The 26,383-nt window shown below is 43.8% G+C and overlaps 2 protein-coding genes and 1 long non-coding RNA gene across 3 annotated transcripts; 2 read left to right on the top strand and 1 right to left on the bottom strand.

The window, feature by feature from the left end:
• Positions 13,539–15,798, top strand: LOC109848037 (L-type lectin-domain containing receptor kinase IV.2-like). The gene has a single exon (XM_020417307.1). The coding sequence runs from the start codon at positions 13,610–13,612 to the stop codon at positions 15,596–15,598; it is 1,989 nt and encodes a 662-aa protein (XP_020272896.1). The 5' UTR covers positions 13,539–13,609; the 3' UTR covers positions 15,599–15,798.
• On the top strand, positions 16,800–17,864 carry LOC109848646. Its single transcript, XR_002248850.1, has 2 exons — positions 16,800–16,929; positions 17,284–17,864. It is a non-coding gene; the product is annotated as an uncharacterized LOC109848646 (long non-coding RNA).
• On the bottom strand, positions 18,250–21,944 carry LOC109848644 (dentin sialophosphoprotein-like). Its single transcript, XM_020418263.1, has 2 exons — positions 21,843–21,944; positions 18,250–20,121 (listed from the first exon to the last, which is right to left on the bottom strand). Exon 2 carries the CDS (start codon positions 20,051–20,053, stop codon positions 18,488–18,490), a length of 1,566 nt encoding a protein of 521 aa, XP_020273852.1. The 5' UTR covers positions 20,054–20,121; positions 21,843–21,944; the 3' UTR covers positions 18,250–18,487.

Here is a 26,383-nt window from a genome sequence, read left to right as displayed (position 1 = left end):
TTACGGTTTGAAAGTTACGGCTTATTCTTCAATCCATGCTCAGCAGCTCGCCTGCAGCTCGAATCTGCCTGCAGTCTGCAAGCTCGCCTGCAGACCCAAGTCTGCCTGCAGTCCCAAACTCGCCTGTAGACTCAGCTCGCCTGCAGATCCAAGTCTGCCTACAGTCCTAAGCTCGCCTGCGGACCCAAGCTGCAGACTCGCCAGCTCACTATCAACTGCCCACTTGGAGTATGGGAACAGTTACATCAGTGGTCAAATCCCACAAATCAAGGGAGAGGGCACAGTACCCCAAGACCGTCAAGAGGCCGCTCATAGTACGAATGGTTGGGCAGGTGTCAAGTCGACCTGAACATTCATAAATGCAGCTCACCTCGGCTGTCTGAGTCAAGAGCCGGATCCGCTAGCACCCGGCGAGCTGTCCAAGCCTACTCGAGTACCAGGAACCCGCTTTCCCACCTCTCTCGGCCTGAAGAGAGAAGACACGGTACTCCAGGCCCGTCGAATGACTGCTCACGGTACGAGTGATCGGACAGATGCCAGATCAACCTGCGCGTTCATAAATGCAGCTTACCTCACTTGTCCAAGCAGAAGGGAGGGCCGCCGGCGCTCAGTGAGTTGGCCATATCCACTCGAGTATCTGAAGTGACGTGATGTAAAACATGGCTCCTTGAATGACTGCTCCTGTTGCAGGTGAACAGCAGGATATCTCTGAACGACGTGTGGTCACATCCCATAATTCAAGGAGTAGTCAAGCTGTCTCCCTCACATGGTCAAATCCCATGAATCAAGGGATGGCCCATGTCATCACTTGCCTACTAAAACCCATCTTCAGCCAGCATGAAAAAAGGGGGATTGTCCGTTGCATATTCGGCGGGCTAATCTCCCAAAGGTTGAACCTGGACCTTTGCCAAAGGCTCCCTCATTTGAGAACTGAAGCTCCGGCAGCAACTTCGATCGGATCGTCCAAGGGAAGCAGACTCGGCACGAGCACCGAGCGAGGCATCCTATCGCCACCTAAAGTCCCCACACAAAACAAAGAGGGCTTTCCCTCTGCTTCTGTTGTAAACATTTGATTTGTTAGTTTGTAATAAGCTTTCTTATAAATACAAACGAAACTCCTTTCTTCGGAAGAATCAAATTTTCACCCTACAGAAGATGGCGACCACAGTGGGAGAATCCGTTCATTCAGATGAATTGGTGGTGGCGCAGTCTGACGAAGTTGCTGCAGGGACTACTGTTGAGTCCCTTGTGATCAAATTCGAAGGGTACTTACAATCGTCCTCTTCTCGCAGCAATACATCTCGCGATGGTTGCAGAGTCGTGCGGGTGGCCCAGCCCCAAGAGGCTGAGGCAACCAAGCCTGAGGGATCTACCCAAGCCGAGGCAGGGGGTTCTTTTCCCCCCGAACCAGTTGAGGCCGAGCCGAGATTCGAGAATGCAGGTCTAGGGGCTGCTGAATGGGTCGATGAACGATCCTCGCAGACCCCTGTGCAAGAGGAATCAACCATTTGTGTCGACGCAGAATACGCCTCCGTCGTCGACATGAACGCTCCTCGTTCAAAAAGATCCAAACAGCGGCGACGAAAAGCTCTCGCTCGTCTCGAGGCACAATCCCTCATCCCCCACGACAGCCTGAATTATTATTCAGGCTTGAGGCGAATCAACCTCTTGAGCCAGGTTCCCATTTTTGGCGAACCGCTCAAATCAGGCGAGCTTAGCAGTTTAGGCGAGCCCATCTCTTTGAGCCAGGTTCCCGATTTTGGCAAACCGCTCAAATCGGGCAAGCCTAGCAGTTTAGGCGAGCCCAACCACTTGAGCCAGGTTTCTATTTTTGGCGAACCGCTCAAATCGGGCGAGCCTAGCAGTTTAAGCGAGCCCCACTCTGTGAGCAAGGTGCTCAATTTTGGCGAACCAAGGGCACCTGGCGAACTCTGCAGTTTAAGAGGGCTTCGTCAAACAAGCGAACTTCACCAAGCTCGCCTGACGGCCCAAGATCGCCAGAAAGGCGAAGCAACAGCTCGCCAGACAGGCGCAGGCACACTGTGCCAATCTCGCCTGACGGGCGAACCTCGCCAGCATGAACCTCGCCAACACGCTCACGCCCAAATGGGGGTGGCCACCTCGTTTGCCTGCACGGGTCTGACGTCCGTCTCTGACGACGACGACGATTGCTCAGCAGTGGCAATGTCGGAGACTTCAAGCTCAGTTCAGGGCAAGCACACAAATGTGCACATGACTGACATCCCTGAGGAGATGTCTAGGAGGCTCGACGAGCAACAAGCAACCATCGACTCCCTGAAGGAGATGTTGGAGCAGCTCCTGAGCGAGAAGAAGAGGAAGAGAGAGAGGACTTCGCGGGCTTCGCATAAATCCTTGAAGCACAAAGAGCGGGTGCCTACTCCTTCTCACTCCTCATCCGAGTCATCTAGAGGAGCGTCATCTTCGGGCCATAACCCAAGAGACAAGAGGTTTGACGATCTCCAAAGTCAACTCGACGCCTTGAAGCTCCAGAAGCATGCGAACAAGCTGGGGGTTGTCAGACCGTATCCAATTGAATGGGATGCGGTCTCCTACCCGGCAAAGTTCGAGCCGCTGGACCTCCTGCAGTTCAATGGAAAGGGTTCTCCTACCCAGCACATCTACTACTTCCAGGCGCAAACTGGACACATAGTGGGAAACGATCCCATTATGACTCGACTGTTCATTGGTACCCTCAAGGAGGTCGCTTTTGAATGGTTTCGCAGATTGGAGCCTGGGTCCATCACCTGCTGGAAGGACATGGAAAGGCTCTTCGTGGCCAGATTCTTCGATGATGACACAGAAGTATCTATGGCCACCCTGCTAACTGTGAAGCAGAGGAAGACAGAGTCTGTAAGCAGCTTTGTCAAGAGATTCAGAAACCGATCGTTGCATTCCCGCGATCGAGTTTCCGAGGCCACGCTCATCGAGATGTGCCGGAACAATCTCTCCATCAGCGTTCTGTCCAATATGGGCGCTGTTGAAGCTCGCTCATGGAAAGACTTACTCCGCCAAGGAGAACAAGTCGAGAGCATGCTCAAGCATATGGGTGACGAAGACCCGCATGAATTTCGAGGGGATGATGACCAAGATGCCTTGGTAGTGGAGACCGATCCCTCATATCCTCCAAATTTCCCCCGTTGATCCTCTTCAACAGGACGGCGGGCCCACATAGTCGCTCTAATCGCGACAATCTTGTCAAAGTTAACACTACACCTCTGACAATCTCCCGTCGATCCTCTTCAATAGGACGACGGGCCTACAAAGCTATCACGTTAACAATCACCTCTCCTGCAAAGCTATCACTCCAACTGGTGCATGAGTTTAAACTGCTCCCTTACCACTCCGACAAGTACACGAGTATAAACTGCTTCTTCTGATCCTCCAACTGGTATAAGAGGTTAAACTATTCCCTTCACTTCCACTTCTTGAGCCAGGTTCCAGCTTAACAGTTGAGGCGAGCTCATCTCTTTGAGCCAGGTTCCCAGTTTCGGCGAACCGCTCAAATCAGGCGAGCCTAACAGTTAGTCGAGCCCCACTTCTTGAGCCAGGTTTCCATTTGTGGCGAACCGCTCAAAACAGGCGAGACTAGCAGTTCAGGTGAGCTGCATCAAACTCCCACTTGGTCAAACCTTCAGATAGTTAGGACCAAAGCCACAATCCCCCGCCAATCCTCTTCAATAGGATGGCGGGACCCCCACTGTCATGTTAACAGTTACCTCTGACAAATCAACTTACCAGTCCTCTTCAATAGGATGGTAGGTCCATAGAGTTGCTCAAATCGCAATAAACTCCCACTGTCATGTTAACACTACACCTCTGACAAAATCAACTTACCAATCCTCTTCAAAAGGATGGTAGGTCCTCAAAGTCGCTCCGATCGCGGCAATTCCTATCACGTTAACGATTACCTCTGATAGCCGACACCGTCATTCCCGCAAATGACGTTGTCCAATCAATCGTCACACTCATACGTCCCTGAACGATTTGATTCTCCCAGCACCGTCTTTCCCATAAAAGGCGTTGTTGTTTGATAGTGGCCTACTATGCGATGTGCTGCTACTTCAGGGTTCGTCTTTGCCCCAAGAGAAGACAAATTAGGGTTCATCTTTATCTTTGCCCTAAGAGAAGATAAGCTGCCCCCTTATACTCTAACTGGTGCAAGAGTATAAACTGCCCCTTTCCTCCGACCGGTGCACGAGGCTAAATTGCTCCTTCACTCCAACTGGTGCATGAGTCTAAACTGCTCCTACCCTCCGACTGGTATACGAGGTTAAACTGCTCCCTTAATCCAAACGCCTTGAAAGGCTAAGGATAGAGGAGAAATTTTAGCATTAAGCCTAAGAGAAACTCCTCGACAACTTACCATGCTAAGGGCAAGAGCATGGCTAGTCCAACTCAAACGGCAGTTGGTAAAGACAAATCAAGTCCGTTGATAGCTGAGGGTTTGCTCAAAATCCTAGAAGGCGATCATCAGCTGCGAGCGAAGAGGTCAGCTTCACCGAGCTTGTTGGAGGGCTGCTCACTCCATCTGAACGGGGATCACTTTACGGGTCTTCATATCCAAAGTGTTCCAGACCCCATGCGGCCTGATTCAGGTCTGAAAACTTTGGAGGGGGTTTTGTAGGCAATAAAAATTGCCTTTAATCCTTATCAGAGAAGTTCAGAACAAAACTGCTAAAACCTCGCCCGAAATAGCAGAAAAAGGGGAAAACGCAGATATCTCCCAAACCGTAAGGAATTTGGCAAAACGGAGGAAGCGAACCGAAGCCTTCGGCTAGGTTCGGATGGCTCCATCTCGTCGAGATAGGCGATTTTCATATATAATTCGTCCAATTCCGACTTACGGTTTGAAAGTTACGGCCTATTCTTCAATCCATGCTCAGGAGCTCGCCTGCAACTCAAATTCGCCTGCAGTCCCAAATCCGCCTGCAGACCCAAGTCTGCCTGCGCACCTGAGCTCGCCTGCAAACCCAGTTCGCCTGCTAGCTCGCCTGCAGACCCAAGTCCGCCTGCAGTCCCAAACTCACCTGCAGACCCAGTTCGCCTGCAAGCTCGCCTGCAGACCCAAGCTGCAGACTCGCCAGCTCACTGTCAACTGCCCACTTGGAGTATGGGAACAGTTACATCAGTGGTCAAATCCCACAAATCAAGGGAGAGGGCACAATACTCCAGGCCCGTCAGATGGCCGTCCACAGTACGAATGAGCGGACAGGCGCCGAAACAGCCTGCACCCTCATAAATGCGGCTCACCTCAGTTGTCCAGGTGAAGGGACGAGAGCCGCCAACGCTCGGTGGTTGGTCAGATCCACGCAAGCATTCGACCTGAACATTCATAAATGCAGCTCACCTCGGCTGTCTGAGTCAAGAGCCGGATCCGCTAGCACCCAGCGAGCTGTCTAAGCCTACTCGAGTACCAGGAACCCGCTTTCCCACCTCTCTCGGCCTGAAGAGAGAAGACACAGTACTCCAGGCCCGTCGAATGACTGCTCACGGTACGAGTGATCGGACAGATGCCAGATCAACCTGCGCGTTCATAAATGCAGCTTACCTCACTTGTCCAAGCAGAAGGGAGGGCCGCCGGCGCTCAGTGAGTTGGCCATATCCACTCGAGTATCTGACAGCCGCTGTCACGCATACGAGGAGGGGCTTTCCCATTCCTAAGTGACGTAATGTAAAACATGGCTCCTCGAATGACTGCTCCTGTTGCAGGTGAACAGCAGGATATCTCTGAACGACGTGTAGTCACATCGCATAATTCAAGGAGCAGTCAAGCTGTCTCCCTCACATGGTCAAATCCCATGAATCAAGGGATGGCCCATGTCATCCCTTGCCTACTAAAACCCATCTTCAGCCAGCATGAAAAAGGGGGGATTTTGGCTGTTGCATATTCTGCTGGCTAATCTCCCAAAGGTTGAACCTGGACCTTTGCCAAAGGCTCCCTCATTTGAGAACCGAAGCTCCGGCAGCAACTTCGATCGGATCGTCCAAGGGAAGCAGACTCGGCACGAGCACCGAGCGAGGCGTCCTATCGCCACCGAGGAACCCACGTTAAACTAGGAGGGCTTTCCCTCCGCTTCTGTTGTAAACATTTGATTATTAGTTTGTAATAAGCTTTCTTATCAATACAAACGAAGTTCCCTGTTTCCGGGAGATCAAAATTTACACCCTACAAAGGTTCATTCCCAGAGATTATTCCTAAGTGAGACTTAAAATATATTAAGTGTTGGGTGGGGGAACCCTTTTCCATCAAACGGCGTGAAGTTGATTAAATTAAACTTTGCCGGATATGGAATTGATTCCCACTCCCTTGGATATGGACATGGTATACCGGATCTCTTCACCTCTTGAGCATTCATCAACGCGTTGATTTTGCTCTCCAAGTCCTTCATTTTCTTGTCTTCACCCATATCTGTCTTCGAGTGGCTTCGGGGAGAGGTAACGTGATCCTCCTTCTCATTATCATCCGGGGGACCGCCTCCGTTATTGTTGTTGACGGGAGGGATATTTAAGTTGACATTATCCTCTTCCCGTTCATTCTCTTCTTGATTCGGATTATTGTGACGACTGGGTTCTCCTTGGTGAGTTGTCAGTGCCGCTATTTGCTGGTCATGCATCTCTCTCATCTGCTGCATAGCCATCTCCATCTTGAACTTGAAACTTTCCTTCTGCTTAGTCAGGGCATCTTCAAGCATCTTGGTTACTTGTTCGGCACTGATCATGAGAGACTCGTAAGGTTGCCCCGCACTAGTGAGCAGGAATCTGAACCAACATCTGACACCTCCTCTTCCAAAGGAAGTCCCTTTTGCATCCTTTGGTAATTCTTTCGCCTATTGGTCCCTGATCGCAACCGAGTCATACGACGGGACACTTTGGCAAACTGGTCTGGGCTAAAGTGTCGTGTCGATTTCCCTCTGCCGGTCATATTAGCAGACACTTCTAGGAATTCGTCCTGTCGTGTCGATTTCCCTCTGCCGGTCATATTAGCAGACACTTCTAGGAATTCGTCCTCTTGGCGAACATGCTTCTTCCTACGAAAACGCCTTAGCTTGGTCTCGGACGTTCTGGTGGAAATTCTCTCGAACACCGAAACTCTCCTTGGGGCTTTAGTGCAGCAGCATTCTGACAGCACCGCCTTGATTATGTTGGCACACGGACAGTGAGAATCCGTGTCTTTGGTGTCTCTCTTCCGAGACTTATCCAGTTTGATAACTGGAGCAACTCATAGAGTGTTGGCATGACTTCCCAGGTATAACACCATCATCATCAGACGAATGTGTTTTCCTCTGGGGATATGACGCTTTATTAGCGTTTTCAAAAGTCGCTCGTTCAAGTCTACGCTTTTGCGAGCGTGAAAACTTAACGGGCTCTTTAACTTCAACCCGCAATCCAATGCGGTCGGTAACAGGGGCTTTCCCTTTGTTATCTTTCTTGGGGGGATTAGCACGACCCCCAGTATGGTTCGTTATTTGGGGACCTTTCAACGGTCCCAATCGCTCCTTGATAGGTGCTTTGCCTCGATCTTCTGGTAAAGGGCCGAGGCGACCTTTCAAAGGAACCCTGGATCTTGAAGGATCCACATTCTTACCTGGCTCCACCGGAGGTGCGGGAGCAGGGGAAACGGGATCTGGATTTGAAGAAGGTTGGACGACATTTCCGCCCACTTTTGTCTTTAGGCGCCGGATTCGCCTTTGGCACCCACACCTACTTGTGTTTTGACGGTTTCTTGACCGTCTCTTCATTCTGCATCTCTTCCGCTTTCTGCAGAAGGACTCGGGCATGCGCAAGCAATGCGCGGCGTTTCTTGATTCGCTTTTCGAGGGTTGAGTGAGTCCTCTTGACACGAACCCATTCGTTCGTTTCTGTCTTGGAGGAGGAGTGGGTCGTTCGCCGTTGTTGCACCTGGCGCTGTCTGGACTTTAGATCCTCATTGTAGCGGATCCCGTCCATCGATTCTGCGGCCTTGGCCAACTGTCACGCAAGGCGTTGACGCCGTCTTTGGCGCGCCCTCTTCGACAAGGTTGGAACACCTTCAGCAGTTGACTTTGCGGGGGAAGGGAGATCTGGATCTGCGGCTTCGACCACGTTAGACGCCATTGGAGCGTCGCGGTGAGTAAGTGCAACGGTGGCGAGGGGATCTTCGATCTTCGATCCTGAGGGCCCGCGAGCACTCTTGGAAGATGAAATCTTCCTGCGCCTGTTTGGAGAGGCGGATCTGGAGGAGGAGGAAGAGAGGTACTCTTTAAACTTCTGTTGATCGAACTCGTATTCGATCTCTTCGTTCCCCCGGATCTTGAAGGCCGGTTGCGTCACGACGGCCTCGGCAGCGAGGCTGTTGGCTCCCACTGGCCTTCATCATTGATTTCATTAAAACTTCAAACGTTACAAATAAATTCAAACAACAAAGAAATAAAAATGACAACTTTCTTGAAAATAAACACAATATCCGTTCGTCGTCTCTTGCTTGCGTGGGTCTTTAGCCTGTGACGGGGACATCGATATCTGTGGACTACCTGGCAATCAGATCTGATCCAGAGCTTCGTCGATCCGCGAGGAGATCTAGAAACTTGAAGCGCCTATCTCGATAAAAGCGAGATATTTGCTCTTCTTAGTATTACCACAACGGGATAATACTAAGGATCGGGTACGGGTGATATAGATCTGACGAAGAAACTCTCTTGCGTTGAAGTGCTCGATCACTCTTCACTCCGGCAGGTCTTCGCCAATTCTCCAAAATTCCAGATCTGAAAAAATGAGGCCTAAGGCTTGTATTTATAGGCATGAGGGGCTGCGGAGCGGTTAAAACCACTTAAAGGGGTCAAATCCGCGCTGAGACACCCTAGGGGTGTCTTGGCTTGGCCGAGACACCCTTGGGGTGTCTTGACTTGGCCGAGACACCGTAGGTGCCTCAGTTAAGCTTTGAGATGTTTTCAATGCCCGTTTGACTGTTTTCGCTGTAACTTCTTCGTCTGAACTCGAATTTGAGTGATTCCAAATGCGTTGGAAGTCTGACGAAGAGTTCTATCAGCTCCAATGGTTAGATTATCTGTAGAATGAACGAGACACGAAGGGTGTTGTTCCTTTTGTAAACCTCGCGGGGTTCTCGATTAGCCTGTGCCTTCGTTATTTTGAAATTCTGTCAGCTCACGTAGTTCGTCGGTTCACTTAAAGCGTTCACCGACATCAGTCGAACTCCTGTGAACCAAATAGTGGAGACCTATAGGTAATTTTCAATGCCTACAATAACATGTACTATTTGACTGGAAGTACGGTGACAGGTGAAGAGCTGGCGACTTTTATTGATTCGGCTAGACTGTGGCGTTTGAGGAGGCTGGGACATTAGAGTGTTGATTCCATGCATGAATTAGTGAGAGGTGCTTTGACATGCAATTTGAATACCTATGAACATATTGGTGTGAGCAAGAAGACCGATGTGAAGTTTGGCACTTCTATTCACCGAGCGAAGGTTCTTCTAGATGGTGTTCACGTAGGCATTTGGGGGCCTTCCAAGGAGGCATCATTCGGAGGTAATAGGTATTTGGTTTCCTGTGTTGAAGATTATTCTAGGCATTTGTGGGTTGCAACCAAGTCCCGTTGGAGTGAATTCCTAGTAGTCAACAACAGGTGGAAGAAGTGTATTGAGACAAAGACAGATAGGAAGTACAAGAGGAATCTGTTTCTGGATTTGTGCCGAGCTCAAGGCAGTTTGAGACACTTCATTCGAAAGGAAACTTTGGGGCAGATTTGATGAGCTGTTCCTTGCTGGAGGAAGATCGGTGTTTGATGTCAAGCAGTAGTTTGCAGAGAAGTTTTGATGTTGAGGTTTTGACATATTAGAGCCATCTTATTCATAGGTTGTCGTCTGCTGCGATTGGAGTATTTGGATCTGCTGGAGCTGCTTCCGATTTTGAATGCTTCGGATATTTGGATGCCCATCATATTGTCACATCGAAGATGTAAAATTTCATCTGAGTGCACATTTGGGATTCAGAAGCGTGTTTGGTTACCAGGTATGAGACTCTGATATTGTTCTGAGTAGTAGTGTCACATTTGACTCTCAGCAGGTGGAGAGTATTGGACAGATCATGGGTGTATCGTAGTGGGTGGAGGATGATGTTACTCCACGTTGGGTGGGGATTACTTCACGTTCTCCAGATTATTCTATATCATTTGGGATTCCAGCTAAGGTGACACAAATTAGGGATCATGCTGATGTAGATGCAGATGATGAGTTTGATTATTCGAGTGTAGCTGGTGGACACAGTTTAGATTTGGCTATGGTCGTTGACTCGCCTCAGGTGGAGATGTTTGGTTCTTTTCACTTTGAGACCATTGAGAGAGTTATCAGCTGCATATTTGTTGATGATGATCGAGAAGGGTTGAGAACTCTTCTAATTGATTGAGGGCCTTTGGAGGCCATTTGGTGAACTACGTGAGGCTTGATTCCTTGGACAAGAATATACGTAGGTAGTCATTTTATGATTCAGCCGGTTTGTTAGTTGATACCGACATTTGGAGTTTGTTCGCATTCTCGTTTGGGTTCCTGACTTGTTATGGATTGAGTCCGTTGTTATGGATTTGTTCCACTCCGTACTGGACGCAACAAGTGATATGTTGGTTGGTATTGGTGTCGGCTCAGTTTTGGAAAAACTTCACCGAGGTGGAGAATTGAAGGAACGGGAACGACGGCGATGAAGTTCAGGAAAAACGACGAAGAAAACACTTTGGAGGCTTTAAAGTCAACCACGGTGACTTTAGCGGTCGACTGTAAATGTGCACAGACTCAGGGTCTATTCTAGATTTCTTGCGGTCAACCGCGACGGTCGACCGCGGCGGTGACCGTGGACTGCCACGGTCGACCGCGACTTTGTCGGCGGTCGACCGTCAGTCGGGTTTGGGCCTAGGCTTGGTTTCATGTTCTGTTTGGGATTGCTGTTTGATATAAATAACAACCATGTATTTAGAGAGAGAGTATTGGGTAGCTTGAAGGAGAGTTTTGTGCACAGAAAAGAGAGTTTTCTGAGCAATTTGGTTATGGTTTTAATTTGAGAGATTTGAGAGCTTTATTTGAGATATTAATTGGTGAGTTTGAGTGATTTTGTAATCTCTATTTGTACTATCCCTCTATTAGTGAAAACTCATCCCCTTCTTGCCCCGTGGATGTAGGCAACTTGTCGAACCACGTAAAATTTGTTTGTTTGTGTTCGTGTCGTTATTTTGATTGTGTGTGAACTTCTCACTCGGTGTTTGTATTTGTCCTCGCACCCCCAACAATTACTGCTCATTAACCAATTCAAACAGTTACAATTTAGTCAATCTCGATCATGTTAAAGTCTCACTATAATTACCGAGACAAAGAATCCAATTTCAGCTAATTCAAGTCAAATATTTAACACACACTATAACAAACATATACTTGCAGTGCAGATTTTTGATAATCAATTGTCAAACTTTGCAGTTATAGGAGAATGATAAAAGGATATAGCAGAGACCTGTCTTTAAATTGATTTATATTTCTAATCTTATGGTCAGAATATAAAACTATATCCTCGACCCTCATCATATCTTTAGAGTTTTGGTGTTATGACAATATCCTTTTAAATAGTTTCGCAACAACTCAAGTTTAAATCTTATTGTCTACGAATTTAATACAGATTTTAAAATTGGACAATCTCATGAGTTCTTGCTACGCATGACGAAATCAACTTCTTAGAATCATACTCGACTCTTTGCAGATTTCCAGAAGATCAAAACATGATAAATCATTGTTACTTCAATTGAATGCTCCAAAATCTGATTTCTACTTTCTGCAAATTGATTGTATCTTCTCCCTGCCAGTGTTCACAACTGGCGAATTTCATCATGCACTTTCCTGCGAATCTTGCTTTTCAGCATTTAACAACAGATATCAATTTCGCAAAAGTCTACACCTTGATCCCACTGGAAGTGGCAGAATATCAACAGTTCAATCTACTGGCAATTTTTCTCTGAGAAGTAGAGGAAGAAAGACTATTATGTGTGAGGATTCTTCATCCTATACAATGGTACCAATTAATTTACCTATTTTATTTTATTTTTATTTTGGATTTTCTTCATATTTGTGTTTATATATGAACAGAAACCTAATTCCACAAAAGGGAAACAAATAAAAGAAATTAGACCAAGCCACCAAGGTAAACTGACAACATAGACGTCTAAAATTCTGCGGATAAGTTGTGAAAGTAATCAAAATGTCTGTTCATCTCCGGCTTAGTGTCATTGGTCATTTGACTCAATGTATGGCTATAGTTATCTTCCTTCCACTTGAAGATATCTCAAGCAACTTAGAAAATTAGAGAGAAAGCGAAAGCTAAGGCGATATCCAAAATTTTCCAAACAATTATATCCTTTTTGCGTAGAATTTTCCCATAGCGAGTCATTATTTCCCGATGGTACTCAGGATTATTTGGTCAAGTTTGAACAGGCAGTTCATTCTAATTAAAGACCTTTCCTTGGTCTTCTCATGAATAATGTAGGTCATTAAGATGGAGACCTTGAGCCGTGCCCTAGAGTTGTTACCATTTGATTTAGAAATTTTTGAGTCATGAACAATTAGGTCAGTCAAGTTAGTAACTTTTTTCTGGGTTTTAATTGGACCAAAAGCGCAATATGTGAGCATAGTTATGTACATAGTTAAATGGGTCAATTGCGGATCGACCCCTGTACTGTCACTCAGTTGCAAAGAGACCCCCTATACTTCTATTATATCAATAAGACCCCAAAGTTAACTTTATTTTTTTACTCTTTTACTGTCAGAGAAAGAGAAATATTATTCTTTGACAAAATAGACCTCCTGAGGGTGAATGAGCGAAAAAATTTTACTCAAGGGTTTACCTGTAATTAGGTGATAGTACAAGGGGTCTATCTACAATAATAAAACTCAAGGGGTCTATCCGCAGCGAACCCTAGTTAAATAACTAGGGGTCTAGGAGGGAGACTATATTGGTCGTTGTTAAATGATATGTTAGTACACATGTTTGCTATATCCACTCCCAAACAGTATAAATTTGGAGTGGAAGCCGAAAATGCCCTTTTGGTGTTGAGGGTGTTTTCTGGAATGGACTTGGCCTGTTTTTGATTTGGGAGAAGGCAATTTAGTCCTCACACACCCCAAAGTTACTGTTTGAAATGCGAAATGCTATTTGCGCTCGTGGGGCCCGCCGCGAGCCAACTCTTTGTGAGGGGGGGCAGGCCAGTGGACCCCGACGCTTTGTGGGGCCCACTGGCCTGCCCCCCTCCTCACAAGGTTGGGCTCGCGGCGGGCCCGCGAGCCAAATAGCCCGCGTTGTTTAGGAAATAGATAATAGAGCTATGGTGACTGAGGGCGGGGTGTGATTAGACAATTGAGATGTGATTAGGAGAATAAGAGTGATCAGACAATTGAGTTTAGTCTCACGTTTACCTACACCACAGAACTCTTGCTGTTGTATCATTTGACCAATGGATGAGAATCTCCATTATTCTATTGTTTACCAAGCGCGTAACGCGTAGTTGCGAACTTACGCTATTTAGATCCTTTGTGAATCTGCATCTCTAATAATGTTCATGAAAAATGCTGACCTCCTTCTTCTTCCTCCTCCTCCTAGTGATTACAGCCTCAGGAGAAGACGAATTCACCTTCAATGGATTCAACAGTGCCAACCTGAGCCTTGACGGCTCCGCGTCGATCACAAACAACGGCCTCCTCGAGCTAACCAACGCCACTCAGATGGTGAGCGGCCATGCCTTCCATCGCCTCCCGCTTCACTTCAGGTCTCAGACCGGTAAAACCATCTCATTTTCCACCACATTCGTATTTGCTATTCTCTCTGAGACCTCCAATCTCAGCGGCCATGGCATCTCTTTCTTTGTCTCCCGCACGTGTGATCTATCTACTGCTCTCCCAACCCAGTACTTGGGCCTGTTGAATGTAGACAACGATGGAAACCCAGCCAATCATATTTTAGCTGTTGAGCTTGATACTGTCCAGAACCCCGAACTTCAAGATATCGATGATAACCATGTCGGTATTGATGTCAACAGCTTGAAGTCCATCGACTCGCATGGAGCTGGTTACTATGAAGATAGCACTCGTTTTCTTAGAAACTTGTCACTTACAAGTGGACAACCAATGCAAGTTTGGATAGATTTTGATGGCGAGGAGACGAAACTCAATGTTACCTTATCCCCGTTGAAATTGCCAAAACCTAGTAGGCCACTCTTATCCTCTACCGTCGACCTGTCAAGCTTGATGCTAGATACCATGCATGTCGGTATTTCTTCCTCGACTGGTTCTTTCCGTACTCGCCATTACATTCTCGGGTGGAGCTTCAAGAAGAACGGGGTAGCGAAGCCCCTCGATTATGACAAGCTTCCTTCACTCCCTGTTTCTAAAACTAAAGGTAGTAGTTCTGAGGTTTTGGCGACATCATTGCCCGTAGCTTCGTGTTCATTTGTATTATTAATTGTTGCTTCTACTGCGATCGTAATAAGGAGGAGGATAAAGTACGCGGAGCTACTCGAAGATTGGGAGCTCAAATACGGGCCTCATCGGTTCTCGTACAAAGACTTGTACGAAGCAACAAAAGGGTTTAAAGAGAGTCAGTTACTCGGGATGGGAGGCTTTGGTAGAGTCTACAAAGGGGTTTTGCCGACTTCCAAGATGGAGATTGCAGTGAAGAAAATATCTCACGGATCAACACAAGGTTTGAGAGAGTTTGTGGCTGAAATTGTCAGCATCGGCCAGTTCCATCATCGAAACCTCGTGCAGCTCTTAGGCTACTGTCGCCGCAAAGGAGAGTTCCTCTTGGTATATGATTTCATGCCCAATGGTAGCCTTGACAAACTTTTACATGACTGTACCAAGACTACCCTTAATTGGGCTCAAAGATTTCAGATCATCAAAGGAGTGGCTTCGGGTCTTTTATACCTGCACGAGGACTGGGAGCAGGTTGTGATTCACCGAGACATCAAGGCTAGCAATGTGCTGTTAGATCGTGATTTCAATGGGAGGCTTGGAGATTTTGGTCTCGCGAGATTATATGATCGAGGCACTGATCCTCAGACTACTCGTGTTGTTGGAACCATGGGCTATCTTGCTCCTGAGCTTGCTATAAGTGGAAAGGCTACAACTTCAACCGACGTTTTTGCGTTTGGTACCTTCCTACTTGAAGTGGTATGTGGTAGGAGGCCGATTGCAACCCATTCAGAGTGCGAGGACCTGGTCCTTGTAGAATGGGTTTATGAGAATTGGCGAAGGGGGTCACTAATTGACACAATGGACTCAAGATTGCGAGATGAGTACAGAGATCATGAGGTGGAGTTAGTATTGAAGCTTGGCTTGCTATGCTCACATCCAATTCCTGAATCAAGGCCAAGCATGCGCCGAGTGATGCAGATTTTGGATGGGGATGCACAGCTCCCTGAGTTGTTGCCGAGTTTTCTCAGTCTTAGCAGTCTTTCATTGTACCGAAGTGCAGGGTTTGATAACTATATTATGTCATTCAACTCCTCAGCAGCCCTTCATTCATCTGTGATATCTGACTTTGTGTGTGAAAATTGATATTTTTACCTTTTGGTTGCAAACTTGCAATATAACTTGCTCACTATAAGCAAGATGGATTGTTGAGTTTTAACTGATCTTATGGAGTGATCAAACTTTTATATGTCCATAGAACCTTGTTGTTGTTCCTTCACACAGCTAAGATGAGTCTAGAGTTGGAAGGTACTGTGCCCACTCTGTCTCCCATATAAATTTTATACAAAATTAGCTAAAGTGTTTCTTTGTCATTCTTCTTACTTCTGATTGGTGTTCTTCATTCTGAGATAGCAAAATAACCCTTGCTTAAAATCTGGATTTAGTTTACTTCTCCAGAAAAGAAACCGGATTCAGTTTGCTCTAAGAAATCAATGAGAAATACTATTGTTTTCCAGAGATTGGAAACTCGGTGTCCTTCGCAATGGAGTCTTTCAAAGTTCGTGATGATTTTATTGGCATTTCTTCAAATTTTTGTTTGCTAGAACGGAGCGATTACCGGTGTTTTTCCTTGGATGCCGGCCGTACCTCCAGTTATTTCATTTGGAGACTTGGTTCACCGACTCAAGTTGTACATAGATCACGCTTAATTGAAAATTGATGACCAAGATATCTTAGTATCGATTTTAAATTTTATGTTTATTACTTTTTTTGAAATAGTTTGGTCGATGTAGCTTTATGAGATGATTTAAGAGGGACTTCACATATTCTTCTGAATATCCTAGTTTTCCAGCTACTCGATTTAAACTCTGAACTCAGTATTGCTTTAGCTTTAAACTACTGCTAGTATCGTCACTTTGTGGCTAATATCTGACATGAATCAAAATCTACAGCAAGCTTCATTGTTTTTTGCTGGGAAGCGAATGATAGTTAATGAGCGTGGAACTTTCTGATTGTCCAAAATCAGGTAACATTTGGAGTATGTTATCTTTGTATCCTGCTTATTTTTTGAGTATCTATTTAACGAAGAAATTTCCTTTTCAGAATTATTGTTTATATGATTAAGAGGGAAAACTTAAACATCTTTTTAAAAAGAAACAATTAATATCTTCCATGCTACTTATTCTTCATTAACCTTTGATTATTTTTGAATCTATTTTCTTAGTTCACTTTGTTAGGTACTGAGCTAGATATTTCTTATCTTAGAAACATCACATGTGAATGGGTATTTCTTCTTTCAATGACAGTCTGCTTTAATGATTGAGCAGGTGAAAATGAACACATTTTCATAAAATGATCACAAGACCAGCATGTTTAAAAAAGGATCTCATATGTTATCTTTATCAACCTCGACTCGTTATTTAGCATAATTCTTATTGAATTTATCCACGACGTAAAGAAACTGAAGCTAGTGAAAGGTGATTCCTATTCCAATCCCTCTTCAGTTCCAGTCTGCAACCAGTTTCTCGATTACTTCTCTGTTTTCGATTCTGCCTAAGTTCATTTCTTTACTATTATTTATTAGTTTTTAACTGTTTATTCCTTAGTAGACTCAAACTGGCTTTCTCTTCTTCGGTTTGTGATGTTCAGGTCTGTAGTCCCCCCCCCCCCCCCCCCCCCCTTCCCCCAACCTAATCTTGCAGTACATTCAGATGGCCATCAGAGTTCTAGTTGAATTGATGCTGTCACAGAATGTTAAATGTGCACTCTATGTCTATCTTCTTAACTTCTCTAGCTATTTGCAACAAATCAACAAGTTATGTTTTGTGTAGATTTCCTGTGGCTTCAGTATCAAGATCTTCAAGCATTTTATCTTCACAAACCGGATTAGTATTTATAGTTTTTAGCCTTGACTGAGAGATGTAGCGGTTCCAAAGTATTGGATTGTATTATATGGGGAAGCATCAATTACACCCCTCTTCTTTACATGTATTCGAGTTTGGAGTATCTCATCTGTGGGAGTCTGGTACTTTTTTTTCCTTTAATGGAGAATCTGATACTATTGGTATTGAACTTTGATATTGGCCAGTTGAGAGGAAATTTCAGTCTATTTTGAGACTCTTAAGCATTTGAGCTCAGTGGCGGAGCTACATAGTGTCCAAGGGCATTACAGGACATCACTGGATTGTTTATTTTATGAACATTTTTACTTATTTTTATATGTACTTGCTATTTGTGACACCACTGAGATTAAAACAACACCATTAGGGAGGATAATACTGGGCATTGCCTACTGCCATGAACACATTAGCTATGTAGTGACACCACTGGGAAAAAATCCTAGCATGCTCTTTTATCTTTTCATGGCATCCAATTTCTGACACGATAAAATTAAAGGGGCATGTTGAGATTCTTGATTAAGTATTTTTGTCAGGGTTTCAAGTCTGTCACTCTCTGACATTCTTCGAACTTCTATAAGCAATTGTTTTAGCATTGGCAAATTTTGTTCAGGCATTTTGTCAGTGTCGTGTGTAGCTTTAAATGCACCAATACAGGTCGATAAATCTCAAATACAGGCTTTTTTTTTCCTTTTCTTTTTTGGAGTGGAGCGTCATAAAATGCAGCGATAAGGTTGATGGAATCTCAAAAGCTCAATGTTGAGGCCCTTTGGTTTGAAGAAACTTATAACTGTAGTAATTACAGTTTGCACAGGGAACAATTGTAATTGCAGTTGTAACTCTTTGTTTCGCTAAACAGCAGTATAATGTGCTACGTGGTAAAGTTGCTTCAAACTCAGATTTGCAAAAGATGATCCTTTTATTACAATTGAAAGTTATAACAAAAAAGAACCTAAGATGAAATTTTCCAACCCAGTGTGCACTTTTCGAAACTTTGTATAAAGTAGAAAATCCAGAATTCATCATCACAAGTATGCGAGGGAAAAAAATAGCAATAAGCCATACAACACCACCAGAAGAGAGAAAATGTCGCAAAATTCTACCAGAAACCTTAATCCCACAAAATCAAACATTACACTCACTCAGAAGCTGCATCATCTGTTATTTTTGCTTCATTTCTGATGTCAGGTAAGGTCGAAAAATCTACATGCGCATCTTCGTCTTCCTTGATGACAGGATCCAGAGAATTATCAGATTCTCCATTAGCTTCCACCTCATTCTCATTTGTAGATGATGTGGTTGAATTCTCTTCAGACTCCAGAGCAACAGTTGTGTTTAACTTCTCAGTTTCATTTTGATCTGAGTTCAAGGTATCAGTATCATTTGAGGTAGAAATGCCTGTTGAATTAACGATTATGGGTTCATTTTGTATTTCAGGTTGTTGATCAGATATATTTTTTGTCTGAAGTTCCATTTGGATGTTGGATTCAGCTTCCATCGTCTTGTTCGTTTGTTGTTCAATATGACTATTATATTCAGCTGTTGTTGAATTGGAAGCTGACCCATTTTCTGGTTTTGAAAACTCAACCTCTGTCTCCTTTTTATCAGCAGACATTACACTAGAAGAAAGGTCATTGTTCTTGGTCACATTAGTATCTGAAATGTTGCTAACAGAAATTCCTTCAAATCCAGCACTCAAATTATTATTGCCTTTAGAGGCATCATCCGTTCCATTGGTCACATTTGACTCGGCCACTTCTTTGACTGAATTTTCTCCCACTGCTTCTCCTTTAGAACCATCAGTACTTGGATCATCACCATTAGAACCATCAGTTTTTGTATCGTCACCATCAGAAATATCATCAACTTTAGAGCCATTATCATTTGAGTCATCACCTTTAGAGCCATTATCACTTGAATCGTCGACTTCAGAACCGTTATTACTCGAATCATAATCAACTTTAGAGCCATTATCACTTGAATCATCACCTTCAGAGCCGTTATCACTTGAATTGTCAACTATAGAACCGTTATCACTTGGATCATCATCAACTTTAGAACCATTAGCACTTGAGTCATCATCATGTTTAGAACCGTTATCACTTGAATCATCATCAGCTTTATCAACTACTTGGTCATCTGTATTTCCCAAATCTCCATTAGCCGTTTCAGATTCTTCAATTTGGGTATCATGAACAACAGCACTTGAAGCATCGTCTCTTTTATAATTCTCTTCTCGTGCCTCTTGTGTACCACTTTCATGCTCTCCATTACCAAACACATCCACTTCATTTACATCCTTATCTTCTACAGTAGCTTCCTCCTCTCTTTTCACTTGATCTTGCTTAACAATCCTCTCTTCATCACCCACTTCTTCTTGTTTGGTACTATTGTCATGTTCTTCTTCATCTTCTTGAGTTACTTCATTTCCTTCTTTCTTGTTGTGAGTCTCATTGACAGACACTATTTCCTCGGCATAAGGAAGGCCCTTTCTCCCAAACTTGAAAAGAATTTCTTGGTTCTGCTCTAATTTATTCGAAATTTTTGAGTTCCGCTCTCCCAAAGCTCTTTTCTTCTCGTAAGAGTGCTTGACCTGATAAAGCAACCAAATGCAAATAGCAAGAAGGACGAATATCTGAAGAGCATGTTTGACCTTGAACCCACCTTTGGATCTCTGACTCCTACTGGATGCCTGTCTCAGCATTGTGATTGGCTTTTAATGAGATTTAATCTATGTAAATTACCACTTATTTGTCAAAAGATGACCCGTATCTGAGCCAAAGGTAAAGGAAAAGTTAAATGCAGCAAAATAATACCATAAGAACAGTGAGATGAAGGGGAATAAAAGAAAATAACTGGTGAATAAAACGTTTACACTTGATCTAATTATGCAAGACTGTAGTTGGAACAAAATTCGTTGTTTTGCTAGGAAGTGGAAATAGTTATTTAGGCAGAAAATAAATAGAGGCGCTATCATGCTCAAACCAGGTACTTCTAGAGTTGTATTTCCAGTACAAGGGATGATAACTATTGCCTATTGCATTTCATACATACAGAGCCACTGATTATTGATCAAGCCTAATCATATTTACTTATTCTTTTGACTTTGAACTTCATGCTTGGCAGTCTTCCTATTGGACTTCTATGGGTATTTTGGCAAAAGTTTACCCTTCAATGTATCACTATTAGACTGAATTATCCGTGAATGTCTTATTGTTACCATACAATCACATGTATTGGTGCATAATTAGGAACTATATGCAATGCCTTTACAGCATGGATACTTGATGGAAAACACTTGTAGAACATGACGCTGAAATAAACATATATCACTTAAGCATGTCGATGCATGCTTCCTCTTAGTTTAGTGCCAACGTAATATAATTTAAAGTCAACAAAACAATAGATAGGAGGAATTCCGGAATTTTAACAGATGTCATTTAATCAGCCATTTTAACAAGATAACTGCTAATGCAGGAGCAGCACTTAGAAATGGGCAGTAAACTAAGTTGAATGCCTTCACAGAAGAGGATATAAATCAGGTGTCTTCACTATGAGCTCCAAAAGTGATATTGACAAGTTTACAAGAAGATGGGATTGAAGCATTAAACAATGTTTAACGGATTACAGTATCCAATGGGCAGGGCATAGTTGTAGTTAAATTGGTGAAGGCAACGAGATATTTTGTTTGATTAAACCATAAACTGCAATGCTCTTAGCAAGGGGGAATGCTGATGGATTCAGTAAAACTGTATGCATTTCGGTTACATGTTCTACTTACAATAATTATGTTTCCTTATAATGCCATCGCCTTCCATATTGTTATCTAATATGATACGTTCTCATACAAAGATTATTTCCAGTGCTTCAAATTATGTACAAAATTAAAGAATCTAAATAAGTGGTATTTACCATATTAAATGAAGCAGGTAAATTTCATGAGCTTGTTCATTCAGGACTCAAGAGTTTGACACTATTTACAAATTATTGGTCTAGAAAGCTCCCCCCATCACTAGAATCATTAGTAGAAGGGCACTCACTATATCCTCAATAAAATAATTTACTGTTCAACTAAACAAAGATTGAACTACATCAGCCACACATTAGAGTTTAATAACTCCCTCATTAGCTTTCAATTTTACTAGAACCTGCCAAGATGTCTTTTAATCTAGATCCAGTAGAATAAAGGCTTATTAAAATTAAAAAATTAAAAAAAAACTTAAACAGAACCCTCTCCAAGCCATAAAATAGAAAGAAAATAAATGAACAAAACCCTAATACCATTCTAGCCCTAAATCTGACAAACAACAGATCAAGGTCCAATTTTGAAGCAAACCCATTTCTCCCAACAGCAAGAGAATAATGTGAATCAAGAGCAGAGCTTAAACCCATCAAAAGAAAGATCAAAAGAAAACCCATCTCAAAAACTACTTAAACAAACAAATATAATGTACAGATCCATTATCTTACACAAAAAGTGAAAGAAAGAGTACCTTTATGCAGCGAGATACCTCAAGGGAGAAGAAAAGCCAAAACTTGAGAGAGAGAGAGAGAGAGAGAGAGAGAGAGAGAGAGAGAGAGAGAGAGAGACGGAGGGAGGGAGGGAGGGAGCAGAGATCAGATCAAGAGAGAAGGAGAGGAGTCAGATAAATAAATAAATAGAACAAAGAGTGAGCTCACTATTTCTTATTCCTAGTTTGGGTAATGAAAATTGTTGTTGATTTTGTTTTGTTGATAAGGAAATGGGCTCTGATGTACTGATTCTTTTGAACGGTTACTTAATTTGTTTGATTATTTAATTGCTAACCTCTGAGCTTTAGATTTTGACTAATGTACTACTTAAGAAATTTCTGTTTATCAAAAATAAAAAGATAAAAGAAACTTCTTTTAATTTTCTGTTCACTAATGATAAGTCATATCATAACCGATAATATAATTACGATAAATACTAATCATCCACCAGGTAACAAATAATTTTAATTGAAATTTCTCTATTACCCATCTAAGATCTCAAATCTTTCTTCAATCACTTCCTTTATATGATAAATGCCCATTGATTGTCACTGTGCAACAACTCATTTTAATCAAAATAGTATGACGTCTTTGCTAATTGTAGATCTAAACTTATTGCTATAAGCAAGATTACTAATTTGACAACGCATTAAATTCAATAGATATATTGTGTTCTCATGTAGTTCGCCTAGATATTTTGCACGCTTTTTAAAGTTTTTAAATAAGGAAAGGTTAGAGACACTATTTTATTTTTTTTTTAAACGGGTTTTCAATATTTAGGCACTCTAGTTCTTATTGTTCGAATCCCTCGAATCATTGAAATGGCTATTAAGTTCCTCAATTCTCATAAGTTGTTTCAAATTAAACCCTCCAATTAAGAGTAGAAGTACAAATTGGAAGAATTAATTTTAAACAACTTGCGATCATTAGGGGTCCTGGTAGTAATTTCAACTATTTGAGGGGCTAATTTTAAAATAAATCAAGAATCAGTGTTCTAATAGTAATTTTAATAATTTTAGGAATTAATTTGGAATAGTAATGATTGAAGGGACTAAAATTGAAAAGATCATTTTCTATTTTTAATGACTGAAAACTACATTATATTATACGGCAAATGATAAGACCTACGATATTTGTGTCATTTTCTATTTTTATGGTTTTATTTATTTTACCTGTTTTTTAACTTTTTCTGGCCCACGGATGAGCTAAGCCAAGTGGCATTGCAGGTTTGATGCAAGTCTAGCACGTGCCGCGTCACTAAAAATAGTCAACTGGTTCAAACTTATCCATTAGTTGACAAGAATCATATTATTTATTTATTGTTTGGGGTTGGACCGGCGCACCTACATGTTTCCCTCTCTTTCCTATGATATATATCATATATGTACCACTTTAGTTTGAGCTTGCACTCCACCGACAAAAAAATAAAAATAAAAATCTATTTCGTGCTGAACAAATTAGGCCCAACCGCACAATCCAGCCGTACTGACCAACCTGGAGTTGGTCCAGACCCACGATTCCGTTCGACTCATAACGGTTTGTTTAGAACGGAATCTCCTATAAGCAAGAGGTGAAACAAGAAAGAAAGAAAAGTCAATAACGAAAACATCGATTTTTTTACTTGATTTGACAATGCGACTACATTTCACGGCTGTATATGAAATTTTTTTTTTTTCCTTCTTGATGAAACTACAATTACAAGAGAGGATGCACACAAATATATAGATAGCGACTCTAGGGGTGAGCACGGTTCGGTTCGGGTCGGTTTTTACCAATATTTGAACAACCGAACCGAACCACCTACAATTCAAAACCGAACCGAACCATTACAAATCGGTTCGGTGCGGTTCGGTTCGGTTTGTTCGGTTCTAACTTTATCAAGTATAACTTCACTTCAATTTATCTTTTATATATTCTTATTACCCTATGCCAGCATGTATTTATTTTTTAACTTCACTTTAATTTATTATTCTTGCTCATGTATGTATACTGTTTTTAAGTGAAGTAACTTGTCCTTTTGGATTAAATACTAGACTCTGACGTTGTAATTTTTAGTAACGGACTTGCTTTGTCTTTGGGTAAACGGGTAGGGTTTGAGGCAGGGGAATATATTCGGTTGGTTCGGGTCGGGTTGGTTTGAAAAATTGTCAACCCGACCCGAACCGCCTTACTCATAAAACCGCTTTTTTCGGGTCGGTTCGGATCGGTTCGGTCGGTTTTTTTGGTTTGAACCGAATCGTGCTCACCCCTAAGCGACTCTATCAGAATTGTCTCCTGCTCAAAGCCAACAAATTTACAAGCAATTTATCTTTACATCATCATTAATCTAGACAATTAACTCGTCAAAATGGTGCTATAGGTGTAGGCGTCTAAAAATGCCTATAGGTGTCCGCACACAGCTCGAGACAGATAGAAGACGACGAACATCGTTATCCGAGTCTAAGAGGATTATCTGACGCCGACAAGCGCCTAAAGAAAAACGGCGAATCAAGGGACCTGCGCGCTCGACAGTCAGTTCGCGCGCGCCAATCAGCCTGCATGCGTCAATCAACATGTGTGCGTTAATCAGTTCATGCGCGTCGATCAACACGCGCGTGACAATCAGTTCGTGCATGTCGATCAACACGCGCACGTTAATCAGCTAGCACGCGTCAATCAACCCAAAGCATACAAATCAACGAAGCGAACCAAACACACGAAAGGACAAGTCTCGAAGAAAGAGAACGGAAAAGAAGAAAAAATCGGCAAACCTGCGCGAGCGCAGGACGGAACAAACCGACCTGCGCGAGCACGGGACGGAACAAACCGACCCGCGCGAGCGCGGGACGGATCAACCCGACCCGCGCAAGCGCGGGTCGGATTGGTCCGACCCGCGCAAGCGTGGGTCGGATTTGTCCGACCCGCGCAAGCGCGGGTCGGATATGTCCAACCCGCGCAAGCGCAGGTCAGACCAGTCTGCCGTGCAGTTTAGTACCCGAAACGCGTTTTGACAGTTTTAAAGTGGTTTTTCGCAGGATTCATCTGTTCCTGGAGTTCTTAACTGGCTTGAGATCATCCCCAAACGTGGTTAGGTTGTTGTTAACTGAAGATAGAGCCAAATCACTTGTTCTCATCCAAATAACCGTTTCCGAAGCCCTATAAATACAAACCTAGGGCCTCCTTTCAGGGGGGGCGATTGATTATCAAGATGAGGAGGTGCTGCCGGATTTTGGAGTCAAAGGAGCACGAATTTCAGCAAGGGTTGACAGATCTTGGCGAGTTCTTCGGCATAAAGAAGGAGAGTTCGAGAGATCCGACACCCATTCCCGTCTGTCCCTTGAGATTAGGCTTGGTCTTAATCTCGAGAAGAGCCCTGATTTCGCTTGGTCGATCTCAGCGCTTCAAATCAAATACTTCCTCGGAGAAGGCGAAGCTCTGCCGAATTTTTCATCAACCGGATCCAGATCTAAGGCGGTCCACGGATAAACCCTGGCACAGGCAAAGATCCCACGCAAGCAGAAGACCGATTTGTTTGACGAGAATTGTATTTTTTTCATTTTCATTGTGTAAAAGTCTTATAAAAAGACTATCTTTTTGTTTTCATTGTAACGATTGAAGTTGTAATGAATACCGCAATGAATACAATAATTTTCGACGCAAACAAACTGGCGACCACAGTGGGAGCCAACAGCTTTACTGCCGGAGCTGTCGTGTCGCAACCTCGGATCTGCATCCCGATTGAAGAAGTGGTCGAGTACGTGTTCGACCAACTGAAGTTCAAGGAGTATCTGTCATCCTCCTCCTCCAGATCCTCCGCCTCTTGCAAGCGAAGGAAGATCAACGCCTCCGTTGTTGCGGTAGCTGAACCTTGCAACGCCCTTCCAGCCTCCAATGAGTCCGGATCTGCAGATCGCCACCCCTCCTCAATCAAGGAGTTGAGTACAGAAGGCGCGCCTATTTTATCGAAGAGAACTCGTCAAAGGCAGCGCCAACGCTGTGCGCGCTAACTCGCGCCAACGCCTTGCGCGCCAACTCGCTAGGGCTTTGGAGTCAATTGACGGGATCCGTTACGAGACGGATCTGAAAATTAGGCAACGTCAAGCGCCCCAACAGCGGACAAATGCCCTCTCCTCCAAATCACCAACAAGTGAATGGGTACAAGTCAAAAGGACCCGTTTAACTCTTGAAGAGCGGATCAAAAAGCGTCGCGTACTACTTGCGCGCGCGCGAATTCTTGCGCAAGAGGTCAAAAGATTGCAGAGGGAAGAAGTGGAAAAGAAGCCACCAAAACTGCACAAAGTTTGGAGGCCAAAGTACAAGACGGCGGCCGAAAAGATCGAAAAACGCGGGTTACTCAAATCCGACCCGCCAAATCGCGGGTCACTCAAATCCGACCCGCCAATCTGCAGGTCATCCAAATCTGACCCGCCAATCTGCAGGTCGCCCAAACCCGACCCTCCAAATCGCGGGTTACTTGGGTCCGACCCTCCACTTTGCGGGTCACCCAAATTCGACCATCCACTTTGCGGGTCACTTGAATCCG

The sequence above is a fragment of the Asparagus officinalis genome, chromosome 7, assembly GCF_001876935.1.
Source record: "Asparagus officinalis chromosome 7, Aspof.V1, whole genome shotgun sequence".
In the NCBI taxonomy this organism is placed as follows: domain Eukaryota; kingdom Viridiplantae; phylum Streptophyta; class Magnoliopsida; order Asparagales; family Asparagaceae; genus Asparagus; species Asparagus officinalis.
This window is presented reverse-complemented; position numbering and strand designations above follow the sequence as displayed.